Source organism: Saimiri boliviensis, chromosome 13 (genome assembly GCF_048565385.1).
Source record: "Saimiri boliviensis isolate mSaiBol1 chromosome 13, mSaiBol1.pri, whole genome shotgun sequence".
Lineage (NCBI taxonomy): Eukaryota > Metazoa > Chordata > Mammalia > Primates > Cebidae > Saimiri > Saimiri boliviensis.
In genome coordinates this window covers 112339298-112355624 of record NC_133461.1, presented here as the reverse complement: position 1 = coordinate 112355624, position 16327 = coordinate 112339298, and the positions used below count along the sequence as shown (strand labels likewise).

At 48.6% G+C, this 16327-nt stretch overlaps 1 protein-coding gene across 7 annotated transcripts in view; it reads left to right on the top strand.

Moving 5' to 3' along the window:
• Positions 1–14777, top strand: part of DLGAP2 (DLG associated protein 2) — an 868686-nt gene extending 853909 nt beyond the window's left edge. For 6 of the 7 annotated variants that reach the window (XM_074384215.1, XM_074384216.1, XM_074384214.1 and 3 more), the window contains 3 exons: positions 355–446; positions 4825–4977; positions 7895–14777. In XM_074384215.1, coding sequence (XP_074240316.1) covers positions 355–446; positions 4825–4977; positions 7895–8113 — 464 coding nt within the window. In that variant the 3' untranslated portion in view covers positions 8114–14777. Of the gene's footprint in view, positions 1–354; positions 447–533; positions 1199–4824; positions 4978–7894 lie in introns of those variants that run through there. The other variant, XM_074384218.1, reaches the window with a different exon arrangement.
• Positions 14778–16327: the final 1550 nt, after the last annotated feature.

Sequence of the window (16327 nt, the reverse complement as noted above, 5' to 3'; positions counted from 1 at the left end):
TCACCAGTGCATGTGCCCAGCATATGTGTGATGCGAACGCTACACTTCAGAGTGCGCTCTAAGTCAGCATGCCACAGCTCAGTGAGGTAGGAAGCATTAATCTACAAACGGCCGCCCTTCTAAACGAAATTTCTCCGCATACCCAAGGAGGGTGTCCTCGCCTTGGCATTCCGTCTCGTCTTTGCATTTCCTTCATGAGTTGGGGATGGGGCCGACTGAGGAGCAACTCCGCAGTGAACGCTCTGCACAGCGAAGCCAGAGCTCTCCCCCAGTGGAACCCACTCCCTCCATGTGCTGTTTCTGCTTCTGTTTGACTGGCCCAGTTTTGAAGCTGTTTTGTTTTTTTCCCAACAGTTCTCGGAAAAATCAGGAGTGCCGTTGGCAGTGCTCAGCTGCTCATGTCTCAGAAATGCCAGCAGTTTTACTGGCTTTGCCAGCAGAATGTGGTAAGTGAATCCTCAGAGAGCCCCTGTTCCCCGTAACCAAGCTCGTGCGCATCGCTCCATAGGCCCTCGCTGTGTTTGCCTTGTCAGAGCTCCTATCAGTATGCAGAGTATCACACCCAGTCGTCATAGAAGATACTTCCCACCCTGGGGACAGAGACGGCACGGCCCCGGTTTAAACGTGGCACTGAGACAGGGAGGCTGCCAGGGGAGCAGGGGGCAGGAAGACGGGGCCGCAGCAGCGCGGGAAGAGGCTGTGTCTCTGCCACTGGATGTCCCACCAGAGCATCTTAGAAGAGGAGAAACCATGGACATTTCTATATGCCTAATGTCACAAATGAAGAAACTGATCTGAGGTGGCTAGAAAAACACCTCAGTACAATGAAGAAGAGATTTGCAGATAACTTAGCCTTTGTATTTTATAGATGGTAGCCACATAAATATACCACGAACCACATGCATTATTACAGCTGGTGTTAAACTTGGTTATTCCTGACAAGCAAAGAGAGAGAAAACCTACATACGTATTTATATTTACATAACTTACATACGTGCGTGTTGATATACATTTATATATCCTTATAAATACATAATGCATGTTAATATATAAATGTATATTTGCTATTCCCAGCAGAGCAGAAAAGCTCTTGTATACATCCCATATATATGATTATATATTAGAATCATACATTCATCTATGTTTATATATACATATCTATATAAACATGTATAGATGTATTTATATATAAACATATTAACATGTATATGAAACTTATACTTAAATATACACACCAACATATAACATGTTAACTACTTTATATATACAAATGTATAGTATATATAAAATTATATAGTGTGTGTAGGCAAATATACAGTATATACAAAATATATGTAAGTTTACATATTAATATATTTTTGTTATATATCACCTACGCATACGTACAAATATATTTTATACATACTGTATAAGTTTACATATACATGTTAATATATTTTAGATATACATTTGCCTACACACATGTAAATATACTTCCCTTAGCTGACTAAGGTATTCGCTCTACTTTGAGAAATAGCTAAGTAACAGTTATGCTAGTGAAGAGGCTGTTTTACAATACATACATTGATTTTTTTTCAGACCAAACATTTTCAGTAAAATGCAAATAGGTCTCCACTAGGCCTCTCGTTGGTAGCCATGGTGCCAGGTGTTTTGACTATATTTTCTTTGGCTTTTTCATGTGCAAGGAGACATAAGAATGTTCTTCCACATCAAAGGACATACAAGCAAGCCAGAGTTGCATCTCACATCTTTTCATCAGGATCATTCAAAAGTATGCGTTCTCTAACACATACTCTAATCAGCCCCATTGACATTCACCAGGAATTTAAAGAGTCATCGACATGTCACTCTGACAAAGTCATAGTCATTTAAAAGGGGGAAACAGAAAGGTTTTGAGTACCTTGAAGGAAACTTGTAGCTGTGTAAACACTGAGCTATCACGGTACCTGTGAACGTTCCTGCCTTCTCTGTAGTATCTGTTTATTCCCTTTAAAGGAATTGATTCTGGCCAATGACAAACTCTTGTGTAATATTCTGCAGGCTCGGGTGAGCCTGGCCAGGCACTGTCTTTAGGAAACTCGTTCAGAGCTTCCCAGATGCAGCCCACACTGCGCCTTCAGGCTGCTAAGTGTTCCTTTCTGCTTTGCCAGAAATAGCTAATATTGGGCTTAAAATCATTCTTCCTAATATCGCTATGCCTTTGGAGTTTTGAAATCGTGGGCTTGGCTACATCATTTTCTTTCGACTTCTATTCAGGATCAGTACACAAAATCTCTGACCTGTTTGCCGGGGCAGAGTGGCATGGGGAGGGAGCGGTGGTGGCACAGACAGGCCCGGCGGAGGGGAGTGCTGAACCCGCTAACAGGTGCTTTGCTGGGCACAGCCGAACTGTTCACAGCTCAGAGCAGCAGCGCCGCCTGCTGGAGGCTGTCGGTAGGTAACTAGGCTGTAAGTCCAACAGCGACCCTAGAACGCGTCAGAACCTCACCCTGAGGTTGAGGTTGGACCACAGGGAGCAGAGTCTCTCGGGATCAGGCTGTGCAGGTGGCTCGTGATGCAAGCAGAAGCCACATAATACTGGAAAGATAGCCCGGCGTGGTGGCACGCACCTGTAGTCCCGGCTACTCAGGAGGCTGAGGCAGGAGAATTGCTCGAACCCGGGAGGTGGAGGATGCAGTGAGCGGAGACAGCACCCCTGCACTCCAGCCTGGGTGACGGAGCCAGGCTCCATCTCCAAAAAATGCTGAGAAGAATATTCCCTCAAAGCGTGGGGACTGATTGCTGTGCTTGTGAGACCAGCAGTTCGACGTCCTCAGTCTCATTTGGACCCACTGAGCCTGCCGCTGAATTTTAACTCATCCAACCCCGGGGTTGGGGGTGTGCCCGAGAACCTACCAGTACACAGAGAGCTGCTCCAGGCTGCAATACAGGACACAATGGACACTGGATGCCAGAGCCACAGAGCTGGAAGAATTTACCACGGCCATTTAACAAGGAATAAGGCCCTGCCATTGGCTTTTATTGTATGATAAACCACTGACTTTTTTTTTTTAACTATAAACACCTTATCGTCTCTGAATCTTCAGTGGGTACAGATGCAACCGCCTCCACCACCAAAAGAGAACAGAAAAACACAAAAAAATCTTGACCACGCCAGGCCCATGCCAGGCTGTGCCCGTCCAGCCCAGCGTGTGGTATGCATGAGCCCAAAGGAAGGGAGTGTGGCTGGCCAAGGAGAGGGGCATGAGAAGGCAATTCCTGCTCTCAGGCCAGAGAAGCCACTCCGCCTCCCCCATGCCATCAGGCACAGCCATGCCCAGCCCTACAGAAAGAGGGGACGTTCTTAGGTTAGCAGAGACTTCCGGAAGCCAGGCAGGCACCACCCCCCCAGTGTCTGAGCAGCTTCTCACCCAGCCTGCCCTGCCCCGCGGCTGCAGCTCCTGGCATCCCTCGACTGACTTCAGGGCAGAACGTGGGCTGGTTCCCAGGCACTGTGGCTGTCGCGCCCACAGAGGCTGAGCTCAGGCTCCCGGGGTTCCTGGGGAGCCAAGTGCCTGCCCGGGCTTTGAGCAGCCACACCCCTCGTGTGGCCGCAGAGAAGAACGGACTCGGCCGAGAGGAAGGCAGCCAGGGACCCCAGTCACGGAGCTGTCCGTTCAGCTTTCATCCATGCTGCTCTTCCTGGGGGCACGGCTGCCCTCAAGGGGGTACCAGAGAAGGGGGTGGGAGCCGAACCATGATTGTTTTGATGTGGATGTCGAACCAAACAGAAGTTCAGGTCATGCTGAGTGTGCACTGCTGAACCCGTAAGCAAATCCAGTTGATTGTCCACCCACCAGAAACTCCCCTCTGTTGAGCCCCCACTGAATCAAGGGAACCGTTCCTGCAAAAGTTATTCAGATTTCAACATAGGCAGCCAGCCGGGCATGCTGGCTCATGCCTGTAATCCCAGCACTCTGGGAGGCTGAGGTAAGAGCATCACTTGACCCCAGGAGTTTGAGGTCACCCTGGGCAACATAGCCAGACCCCATCGCTACAAAATTAAAGAAATCAGCTGAGTGTGGTGGCCTATGCCTGTGGTCCCAGCTACCTGGGAGGCTGAGCAGGCAGCTCTCTTGAGCCCAGGAGGTTGAGGCTGCAGTGAGCCACAATCATACCTGCACTCCAGCCTGGGTGACAGAGCGAGACCCTATCTCAAAAATAAAGACGTAGATGTAGGCAGCTGGTAGAAATCGTGTATCAGGCACACTGCAGAGAAACCAAGCACATCTCTGGGCCCCACGCTTCCCGGGGCTGCAGCCCAGAGCCTCACCTGTGCCTCTGCAAGTGGGAGCCGCTTGGTAAGAGCATCCTGGTCCTTGGCGCGTTACATTTGTAAGACGTCCTTGCCATTAGAACGAGAGCCGAGAGCCGTCAGAGAACACACAGGTCTAGGACAGGTTCCGAGCTGGCTCCTTGCCGCCAGCACCACCGCAGGCTCACAGAACCCTGTCCCTTCTGAATCACCCACAGGTGACCAAAAAACACAGGGTCCTACTGCTTTTATGAGCTGTCAGGCATTTAGAAACTCTCCCGTCAGCCCCATTCGCGGCATTTTCAGCGTGGAATAGTGAACGGCTGTGCTACCTATTTTTAAGCCACCAGCAAATCCTTGTGCTGAAGTAAGCTGTCACCGCGGCATGGCACGAGACCTCAAATATTTGCCTCGGTGCAGAATCAGCCAGGCTTCTCCCTGATCTGCCTCGTGACAGGCGGGTTAGGCCTCCCCAGCCCTGCGCCCGCGGGAGACTCTCCCAGATCTGAACGCCCTGTGTGTATTCCCAGGACCCCAGCGCCATGCCGAGGCCCACGTCGCAGGACCTGGCCGGCTACTGGGACATGCTGCAGCTCTCTGTCGAGGACGTCAGCATGAAGTTCGACGAGCTGCAGCGGCTGCGGCTCAACGACTGGAAGATGATGGAGTCTCCGGAGAGAAAGGTAAGGGCCCCGGGCAGCGCGGCTCCCAGCAACACCCTTTCCCACCGCAGTAACCCCCTGCTGCAGATACAGCAGATGACGACGTTCTCAGTCTTCTGCTGGCAATATAGGCGCAAATTTTCCTGTATGTACGTGTGTCCGCACGTGTGTGAGCATGTGCTTGTGTGTGCACCTGCCCCAAGTGGGGCAGAATTGCAGCTTTGGGCACAAGTGTCAAATAACTGGGTCTTTCAAAGAGACACCAGCCAAGATCACAAGCCAATCTGCAGCCTCATTCGTGACAGGGGTCTCACCTCTGAATTATTTTCATCAAACTTATTCTGATTGTGTAAATATTAAGCTGGTTTCGCACGGGGAACGTTTTAGGCCTGATTAGGCACCATCTCCAATTCAACATACCTTCTAGTATGGCCGCTACCGGCAAGGCGCCATCTTATACCTTATTCAACAGTTTGATGAATTAAGCTTCCTACAGATCAATCAGCCTCAGCCCTTAAAATAGCCTGAAGTTTCCCACTCGATCTGAACCCCCGCGTTTCACTTCTTCCATGATACTGTCATCGGAGGAACTGGTAGATAGTTCCGAGTTAGCAGCACAGACAGACTTCCTCACGTGTTTTAGGCATGTCCTGAGGAACCACAATTGGATTTTTCTAGACAAACGTTATCGATTAAATGATAAAATCCAGTCAGCACACATTGGGGAAGCAGGGAGACACATCTGGGTCACCAGACGAGAGCCAGGGCTGCTCGCCCTCGTCATCTGCTTCTCTCAGAGGGTGACCCTGGTCGCGAGTGGAGTTCCAGGCTAGTTGCCACCGACCCACGGGTTCCCTCTCATCCCAGGTGACGGGAGAGCAGGTGGTAGTGCACAGGGTCCACGTAAGCTGTGTGTGGGCCTTGGCAGGTCCAGGTAAGCCACGGTTTGGATCAGAGGTGAAGGAGATCATCGGTGGTGTTCCTGAGCAAGAAGTCTGTTCCAGCGGAACGTCCTTTAGTCCAGGTGCACGCAGTGGGTCCGTCTGTTTCCATTCTTTGGTCACTGAGAGCTAATATGAGCCCGTCTACCCAAGCTGCATGTAGAGTATAATCCTCAAAACCAGAAAGCGAGCAGGTCTCCAGCACAGCGGAGGCCCCATGCCTGAAGAGGAGGCCCGCCCCTCCCAAACACGGCATCTTCACCTTCCAGCGGTGGGCCCCTGCATGGCACCTGCTGGACGCTCCTACAGGGCCACACCTGCAGGCTGGGGAGCTCCTTTAAAGGGGGGACCCTCAGCCGGGCGCGGTGGCTCAAGCCTGTAATCCCAGCACTTTGGGAGGCCGAGGCGGGTGGATCACAAGGTCAAGAGATCGAGACCATCCTGGTCAACATGGTGAAACCCCGTCCCTACTAAAAATACAAAAAACTAGCTGGGCATGGCGGCGCATGCCTGTAATCCCAGCTACTCAGGAGGCTGAGGCAGGAGAATTGCCTGAACTCAGAAGGCGGAGGTTGCAGTGAGCCGAGATCGCGCCATTGCACTCCAGCCTGGGTGACAAGAGCGAAACTCTGCCTCAAAAAAAAACCAAAAAAAAAGGGGGGGGACCCCCACAAGTAGTGCTGATGTGTACGCCTCACAGGCCCATGGTGCAGGGACACCAAAAGACGAAAGAGACCCTCTTGTTTCCTCTTCTCCTGGCATCCCCTGAACTATGAGGACAGTTATCACATGCTGAAAACAGGAATTACTTGTTAAAGTAGCTGAAGGTTGCAGTGAACTCATCCCCTATTGTTTTAGATGGATGCCAGGAAGTCAGATAAGAGTCATTGCTTCTGGCCTAGTCACGTAAAATAAGCCGAAGGAAAAAGTTCCAGACGCCAACGCAGCCTTCTTGCCACACACACTCATGCAGCCAGCCTCCTCATACAACTGCCCGCTGTCTGAGCCTCTCTGAGCTCCCCTGGGAAATATTCTACAGGCTGAATACAGACACAAGCAGAATTTTTGTGTTTTTCTCCCCAAAAACTAGATACCTGCTTAGGAAAGGAAAGGAGTTCTGACGTCTTCTGTCATGCGCTCTTTCCCGGGAAGGGAACAGCAGGCTATGGAGGGTCCCCACAGGGCTCCGTCCCGAGCGGGACAGGGCAAGCCCCGCTGTCTCTAGGAATAGTGTGAACCGCACAGCCGTGAACACAGACCATTCGCGAGAGCAGCTGCATCACCCGTCGCATTTGTTGCAGAATTGTGAGATTTATCTTTCTAAAAAAGCACACAACGTATTTTAGCGTGACTCACCTGAGCATCTGGGCTAAGGGTCAAAAATACTTGCATCTTTTTATAAAGCAACTGAGTAGTGGTTTTATAAATATCGTCCGTGTCAATGAGATTTTAGGCCAGTAGGAGAATTCGGCCAGTGTTTCCCGAAACGCCCACTCAGGTAAGATGCTTTTCATGAACACACTGGAATTCCAGTCTGCTGGAAACCCTCCAGTGTTGAATAGGGACGTCCAGCGATGTGTCCAAAATCCCTGTGATGCTCTGAGCTTGGCCATGCAGGTATTGGCCAGTGCTCGGAGAGGGTGACATAGGGCTTCTGAAGTGCCGGAACTGGGCAACGATGTCAGGATAACTCAGTGACTCCAGACATGCGAGGTGTGCACGTGCAGAAAGTATTTTCCTGATTTATGAACACTGCCACAAACGCCTCTGGCCCCTGTGCAGAGTTTGAGGGAGCTTATGCAAATGATGCACTGTGCGGAAGGCAGACCTATGGCCTGGGAGTCAGGGTCCAGGGGAGGCGTGGGAAGGGAATGAAGGATGCCACCGAGAGGGTTTCGGTCAGGAAGGGCATGCCCGGACCCCGGGGCCGCCGAGCTCACAGGCTCTCAGGACCCCCCTCTGACCACCCGCCCATGTTGACTTGTGATGCTTTTCAGGAAGAAAGAAAGGTCCCGCCTCCAATACCAAAGAAGCCCCCCAAAGGAAAATTTCCCATCACAAGAGAGAAATCCCTGGACCTGCCAGACAGACAACGTCAGGAAGCCCGGAGACGACTCATGGCCGCCAAGCGTGCGGCGTCCTTCCGGCAGAATTCTGCCACCGAGCGCGCGGACAGCATCGAGATCTACATCCCCGAGGCCCAGACCCGGCTCTGAGGACGGGGGCGGCCACCTTCCCCTCGGCTGTGTCCGCTTTTTCACAAAGCCCTTGTACAGTTCGTTGCCTCCCCGGTGGTTTCTGTCTCGTTCCTTCCACTGAACACGCCCCTGCGGTTCTGCCCCTTGTGCCGTGAACACAGTGGCACGCGGCCGGTGGCCTCGGAGTCCACGGAGCCCGTGGCGGGGCCGACTCGCGCTTTTCTCCACTGGTGGCCTGGCTCGCGGTCGGCTCTGAGGGACAGGTGTGGCGAGACCCGACTTCTCCCCCGTGTTCCCCGAGGACGGCGAGAGACGCCCCTGGAGCTGAAACCCAGCTTACATTTTGTTATTTCTATTTTTATAAATTGTGTGATAATTAGAGGTAAGAATAACACATAACTATAAACGGGTGCATCTCACCATTCCCTAGAGGCATTAGACACCCAAGTGGAAGGTGCTACATCCTGAAGTGCAGGAAGGAGAGGCCCATTCCCCTCGCATCCGCAGGTCCTCTCCCGCGTCCGGGCCGGCTGCCTGCTCCGCCCTTCTCCTGTTTGTCACAAGCAGAAAACATTAGGCTCCTCGCGTGAAGCTTACTGTGATGGAAAGTGATCTCTCCAACCACCAAACTCCCCGCCACACGGTTCTCCAAAACCCAGGGGTTGACAAGTCTGAACCCACTGAAAATACCCAGCACAGCATCTGCACATTCAAAGCAGAAGCTGAGTGTTGTGAGTGTTCCCACGAGGAAGTCACCACAGAGAGAGGAGAGCCTTAGAGAGGGCTGGGAGCATGAAGGGAAGGAAATGTCCTTACTTCTATGAAAGTCATTGTATTTTTTATTTCTTTGTAACTTAAAAACAACCCCCAGTATTTTCCTTAAGTTTCACTATTTATGCTACATGGGATTTTTTTAATGTATGTATATATATTCTCAAATTGCTCTATCAGCTGACTTTCCAGGGTATCCTTAAAAAAAAAAAAAAAAAAACACAAAAAACAAAAAGTTTGCTTGTTTAAAATGACAGTTGTGATGCTGTAAAAAGTTTAAGAAATATGAATGTGAGTGGTAAGTATATCTCAGTTTAAATGGTAAAGAAGAAATGTAGTTTACATTTGTACTTTTCCAGAATTATTTTGTCCTATGCAGTATTGCTAAAGAATAGATTCCTTGCCTGTGTTAGACATGAAGGAAAAAGAGGTCACCTGTTGCGATTTCCAGCTGTGGAATTCAAAGAAGTAATTAGTGTTCACGACTCTCTGGTCGGCACCAGAGGAAGCTAGGAACAGCTCTCATTAATAGGCTTTCCGTGAGTGTAATGAAATTCAGCCGCCACGACCACGGTTCCCACATAACTTCTGTTTCGCCATTCAGAACAGTCTCCAAAGGAAAAGCCTCTCCGATCTTTCCACGGGGTTACGGTTTCACAGTTCTCATTATTACTCAGAGTAAAGGCAGGCCTGCGATTCCAGACAGATGTTTCCACCCAAATACCAGCTCTTCCTACCCAGCTTCACGGAGTCCCGTGTCCTTAGCCGCAGGCAGAACGGCTTTCCACGACCCGCAGCACTTTGTCTCTTCACTTGATTTGCACTTTACAACATCCCCGGTCCCCCTGCAGCGCGTCTGGCAGGCGTTGGGTGCGCCGCTGCACCAGAGCGTCCTGCCCAGCCGCAGCCTCTCGGCTGCCTCCCTTCCCGCATCCCACTGCGCATGGGACCCTTGGGAGCAGAGCTGATATCAAAGCATGTTAGCTTCAAAGTTTTACTTTTTTAAAGCTGAGGAAAGATTTCCCTGTAAAAACAAAACCCTGTAAATCAAGCCTCATATCTGGTATATATTTTACCAAACAGCCTTAAAATATATTTGGAAGCAAAAATCAGTACGAATGTATCTCCTTGAAAAATGCAAAAAAAAAAAAAATTCCCTGACATATTCTTCTATAAATGAATCCTATTTCCCCAGAGTATTCAAAGCATTTTTCTACCTAAATAAATACCTAAATCTTGAGTAGTGTACAGTAATAACGCCTCTTCCTATATCCACTCTGTTATGTTAAAACCAATGTATCTGAAAGTATTGGCATTTTAGACTTTTAAAATGCTGTATGATTTCAGATGAACTCTGCTGTTTAGAAATAACCACAGAAAAGCGAAGTCAGTGCACACTCCCAGTGAAAGGAAAAGTAACACGGCTCTGTATCCTGGATCTGTTAAACAGACACGCCACCTCCTCACATCGTCCTACGTACGGGCAGCTGATATGTTTAAGTCGTTTCCTTGAACTTACACAAAACATATAAAAACAAACTGTTAAGGCAGACAATAATAATTTGTCTTAGATCCCAGATTCAATGATCCCTGCTTAAAGAAAAACATGCCCTGGCTATGGATTGATTTCTTATGTTTTGTAAATTCATTGTTATTTTACAATCCCCAAAAGTCTTGGCCTAAAACCATCCCTAAGTGAGCAGATTAACCTACCACTAAATCACACAGGGGTTGGTGACTCGACTTGGTGAATGTGCACATGCCCTGCTTGGTCCGCCATGTTCCAAAGATGATGATTCAATGGTAGAACGGATACCTGCTGCTAGACCTGATGGAATGTTACCTGTCCGCGTTACATAACCAAGTGCAATATACTCAGTTCTCACGCAGGTGACATTCTACCATGAAACGCAGAAGATAAGCCATGTTTGTGTATTGTACATGTAAAGAAAAATAAAACTGTTTATGATACTTGTGTTAGTCACTCAAGTTAGCTTATTTCAGCCACTTCTAGCAGATACATACCATGGAGCTCACCATGTGACCATTTCATATTTAAAATATAGTTCTAATAAAGGAGTACACATCCTTTGGAAAACATGGCTGAAATAATGATGCATGATGTTCTAGGAACATCATCCTAGAGAACGTGATGTTCGCTATAACCCCATACCCGCATTCCCTAAAGATACGGCCCACAACGGGTGAAGCCCAGACACTTTCTTTATACCCAACAAGTTGATCCTGCTGTGTTGAAGGCTTTAGTTAATAAAACACAAGTATGATAAACAGGACTTAGCATTTAACCCAGGAAAGGAGGATGCTGCTCGTCAGCCAGTGCTTTCCCCGTAACGCACCTCATGCGTCCTCACGTGTTGTTACTGTGTTTGAAGTAAAGCGAGTTGTTATCAATGACAGTTTTTACATTTTTCTCAGCAAATTTACATGACCATCTTAAAATGGTATATAAAAAAATGAACTGTTTATGATACCAAAAAAAATAGTTTTGTTTAAAAGGAAATATTGATGTTGTCAACTCCAATTCTAAAAACTTCAGGCACTGAATGGAAAGGCATATGATCAGATAAAAGTATCAATTACATGGAAGGTTATCTGGGTTTTTTTCTTCTTAAAAAAAAAAAAAAAAAAGACAACAAAATCAGTGCCCTGCTAAGTGGAGGGAATTTCTCCCTACTGGCTCTTACCAAAGTGGCCAGATTGATGATTAGAAGACACAGTGGCAGAGCACACACGAGCACGGATTCTGGTTCCTTCTCTTGGACTGCACGTCCTTGTGCCCCTGTCTTGATTTTTGCCTTTTTGATGCCGTATTACGCACCACTCTTTGCAGCCCTTCATTAGAAGGCCCTGCATTCGTAAATCCGCTCATCTCTGTTCTTGTTACGTCCTTGTAGGCATTGCTACTCCGATCTGGGGTGGAGTTTCACAGGAAAGTGAAGGGATGCCGGAGGCCTGCAGTGTCCACGGAATGTGCTCTATTAGGGACAGCTCTCCGGTTTGGGCCAAACCTTTTGGGCGCAAGTAGGGAGTAGGGGAGGCGGGTCTGAGTCTTCCTCAGGAAGGCCTTTTCTATCAGCAGGACCTCCATCCAGTCAGGCCATCCTGTGGTCCTGAGCATTAAGGGGCCAGGGGACCTCCTGCGAGACGCAGCTCAGGACCACAGGATGGCTTGACTTGATGGAGATGTAAGAGGGTGTGCGCTGATACAGACATAGAAGCGTTACCCCAAACAGCACTGGTTCAGGGAGGGCACCTGGATGCTGCATTTGGCCCCCCACACGTCTGAAAACTGGACTCGCCTCACCTACGAGCACAGAAACAAGCTCCCCCAGCACAGGCCTAAGTACCAAATTCCACGTGGTTTGTGCCTGCTCACTTCCCAGCCCCCTTCTGCTCAGGCCTGAACTTCACGTTTCTTCTGACCGCACATTTAACAGGCTAGTTTAAAACAGCGGTTTCAGGCCACACCCCCTAGAATGTTGGAGGGTTCCCTCGTTTTCGTCTGCATGTCTGTCTGCACTTCTTTGTAGGCATGGGTTGAAAACTTGAAAATAAAAGGTTCCAAAACTTGAAAATAGAAAATCACGAGCTTAAGAGATGAAAAAGATGACCCCTTTCCCATCAGTATCCGTAACTCTCTGGGCTAGGGCCACGCACCGCGCGTCACCTGGCGCCGTGTGTCAGCCGTAGCGCACACCACCCAAGGTCAGATCAGACCCCCGGCTTCCCTGCGGGAGGCCCGTCTTCTTGCTTTTAGTTGGGAGTTGCAATGCATCATTGGCCATAAAGTGCTGAAGGAAAGGGTTGCTTCTATGCATTCAGCTGAATGTCCCCCAGCACAGGGTGGCAGCACAATGTTCTGGAAATGAAGGAGATGTTGCTAGGAATCTCTAGGCTGTTTAATCAGGCAACGTGGCTCTGATTCACCCTTAGCCAGCAGCTCAGCCCACTTTTTCCTCTATGTCTCAATTGTTTTCTCTAGACAGGGGATTACAGTTCCTGCCCCTGTGTCCCTCGAGGACACGTTGTGAGGATTAGTGACATATTGGTTCTAAGTCCTTCGAGCTCCTGGAACAGGTGGTGAAAGTTTGAGTTATTGCTCAAGATTAGGCCCTGGCCTCTTGTGGAATGCCACCCTCCAGCTCTGCAGGGACCACCAGAGGCAGAGGCCGTGAGACTGTCTTTGGAAAGGTTTGGAAATGGGGAAATAACTACAAGGGGCATTCTCCTAGCTTCTGGCTTTGATTTTAACCATTTCTAGATGCTTCCGAGAACAAGAACCCAGCACCGGCCAGAATCAGGCCACGTTTTCACCATTACTTAAACTCAGTTGCCTCTTAGATGAAATGAGGAGATAAATGAAGCATTTAAGGGATGAAGGGAAAAAAATAATTTGGAAGCAGGTAGCTGCATGCATGGGAAACAGCAAAAACCAAATCAGGCACACTGGCTCCAACCACGGAGAGTCTGAGGATCCGCCACCAATTCCCTCCTTCACAGAATGCAGAGGTGGTCATAATTCCTCTACTTCAGAGAACGCAGACGTGATCTGTGGGAAAGCTCCAGGAAATAACCATCTTTCATCCTTGCCACACTGAAAAATGTCCGTCATTTTATTAGCTGCTGTCCTAACCCTGGCGTTTTTATCTAGTGTTAAAATAAATTATTTCAAGTTTCAGTGTAAACACTTAACAGATGACTTCTTTGCAGAGGAAATGTTCGTTACCTACTATCAAAGTACTTTTTAACAGATTTTGTATATACACACACTAAGGTGACAGAGGTTCACCTCCCTACTTTCTTAGATTTTATGTAATTCTTTTCATTGGTGCTTATTCAGGACCTGAAAGCCTTGGGCATCTAAGCTTTCACCTACTCACTGGAGGAGTGGTGATAATGAATGAAAAAATTGACACCAGGTTTCTCAGACAAATTTAAGTACAAATTTCTCTCTCAAATAGACCGTAGCCTCCCTAGAGAGTGTGTTGGTTTGTGTCTGCCAGTACAACAAAGGATGCTCCCAGCTTGACAATGGTACCTTACGGAAGCCACTCACCCATTCTCTGATTTACCCCCCAAACACCACCATGACCCAGCCCCACTCATTTGAATATTACAATCATATCACTTTCAAAGGGCTCAGCATGAATGTCTCCCTCACTCCACACTCTAACTGGTTTGCTGAACTCAACAAAGCTTCCCCTTAAGAGCAGCAAGGGGGAAGGCTCCTTGCTAATGGTAAGCCACTTTGCTCTCAGACAGGACGGGTCCTCCCTGCAGAGACACACCACTCATCCCCCACCTTCCATACTACAGACCAAAATACCCAGGTGTGGCCTAAGGACTACATTAAATGCCTCCTATAGAAATTCAAGGAATGTTAAAACCAGGAAACTAGGTGTTTAGTTCAAATTTTTAAAAAGTATATAAATATATATATATATATATATATAAAAAATATGAAATCATATCGAGCGTGAGGATGAACAGAGTGCCAAATACTCAGCATCTGTACAAAGTCACTTGACTGGAATTAAACTATTTTATGTAATTCTCTTTCTCATGCTTTTATGGTTCTTTTGATCAATTCTATTTAGTAGCATGCAGGATACCTGATCTGAATGTGCAATCTGCTATTCATCACCACGATTTCTTACTTCTTAATAACTTAGCAAAATGTTGGTCATTCCTTTCAGGCATTTAAGGATTGCTTTCTTTGTGTTCTTTTTTCCATGACTTTTTTCACTCTCAGCTGACTGTAAGAAAATATGCACCATTTCCTCCATAACCTCCTGTGATAATGCTCCATCTGATTTCTGTATCGCTGATGTTCACCTCCTGTAAATAGTTCTGCAATTAAATTTTTTGAGAAAAGTAATGTTTACTTTTTTATTGGAGTGAATTCTCGTGTTATTTTAAACTCAGAAAAATTATATAGACCAAAGAGTTTTATCCGAAAAAAAAATTACACTCTTCCTCCATTATATATTTCATTGTTGAAATATCCTCAATTTCTCTCTATTTTAAGAAGTAATGGACATTTACTAAGGCTACAGATTTAATATGTATGCAAAAATGGTATAGATTAAATGAGTTTTTAATTAATAAATCCTACAGTATTTAGTTAATGGCTGTTTTACGCTCTTTTGAGTTGCACTGAAAAGAGACACACATTAGCTCACTGGACCACACAGATCTAGGCTCCAGTGAGACAGGTGGGATGTGGACTTGGCGATGAAACTCCAGGAGGACAAGTGGGTCCCAGTCCCCACTGCGCCTGCAGATGCCAGGAAGCAGTGTGAGCCTGTCCCTCCAGGGAGGTGGACCGGTCTGGGAGGTGACCAGTGTGGGAGGTGACCAGTCCGGGGCGAGATGACCAGTCCGGGGGGAGGTGTCCAGTCCAGGAGGTGACCAGTCCAGGAGGTGACCAGTCCAGGGAGGTGGACCCCTCTGGGGAGGTGGACCAGTCCGGGAGGTGACCAGTCCGGGAGGTGACCAGTCTGGGAGGTGACCAATCCGGGAGGTAACTAGTCTGGGAGGTGGACCAGTTGCGGAAGTGACCAGTCCGGGAGGTAACTAGTCTGGGAGGTAGATGGTCTGGGGAGGTGGACCGGTCTGGGAGGTGACCAGTCCAGAAGGTGACCAGTCCGGGAAGTGGACCAGGTGGGGAGGTAGACTGGTCTAGGGAGGTGGACTGGTCTGAGAGGTGACCAGTCAGGAGAAGTGACTAGTGAGGGGAGGTGGACCAGTCCAGGTAGGGGACCAGTTCAGGGAAGTGGACCAGTCCAGGGAAGTGACCAGTCCGGGGAGGTGACCAGTCCGGGGAGGTGACCAGTCTGGGAAGGTGACCAGTCTGGGAAGATGGACCAGTCTGGGAGGTGACCAGTCTGGGAAGGTGGACCAGTCTGGGAGGTGACCAGTCCGGGAGGTGACCAGTCCGGGAGGTGACCAGTCTGGGAGGTGACTAGTCTGGGGAGGTGGACCGGTCTGGGGAGGTGACCAGTCTGGGAAGGTGGACCAGTCTGGGAGGTGACCAGTCCGGGGAAGTGACCAGTCCGGGAGGTGACCAGTCCAGGTGGTGGACCACGCATCACCACTCTGTTGGAGCAATCACTCCCTGCCTTCCACCTCCTTGATCAGTTGCACCTGCACTTCTTTCTCTTGCTTGTGACCAGCCAGTCTCACCCCCGCAGTGAGAAATCCTGCTGCCTCATGTCTCTGCGCCTTCTCCCCACACAGTCCTTGCCTGGATACTCTGAGTGTCGCTCTCCAGTCTCCCCAGCAGCACCATGCCCTCTGGAGGGTGACTCTCACCCAGTGCACATCAGGATTGTGCTTCCTGCACTTTTTTTCATGCTGTTTTCCTTCCTTACCCTACTGTGTCCTCAATGATGTTTTGCAGTAAGATCATCACAGAGGTTTGGTGAAAAAAGGGTCTCT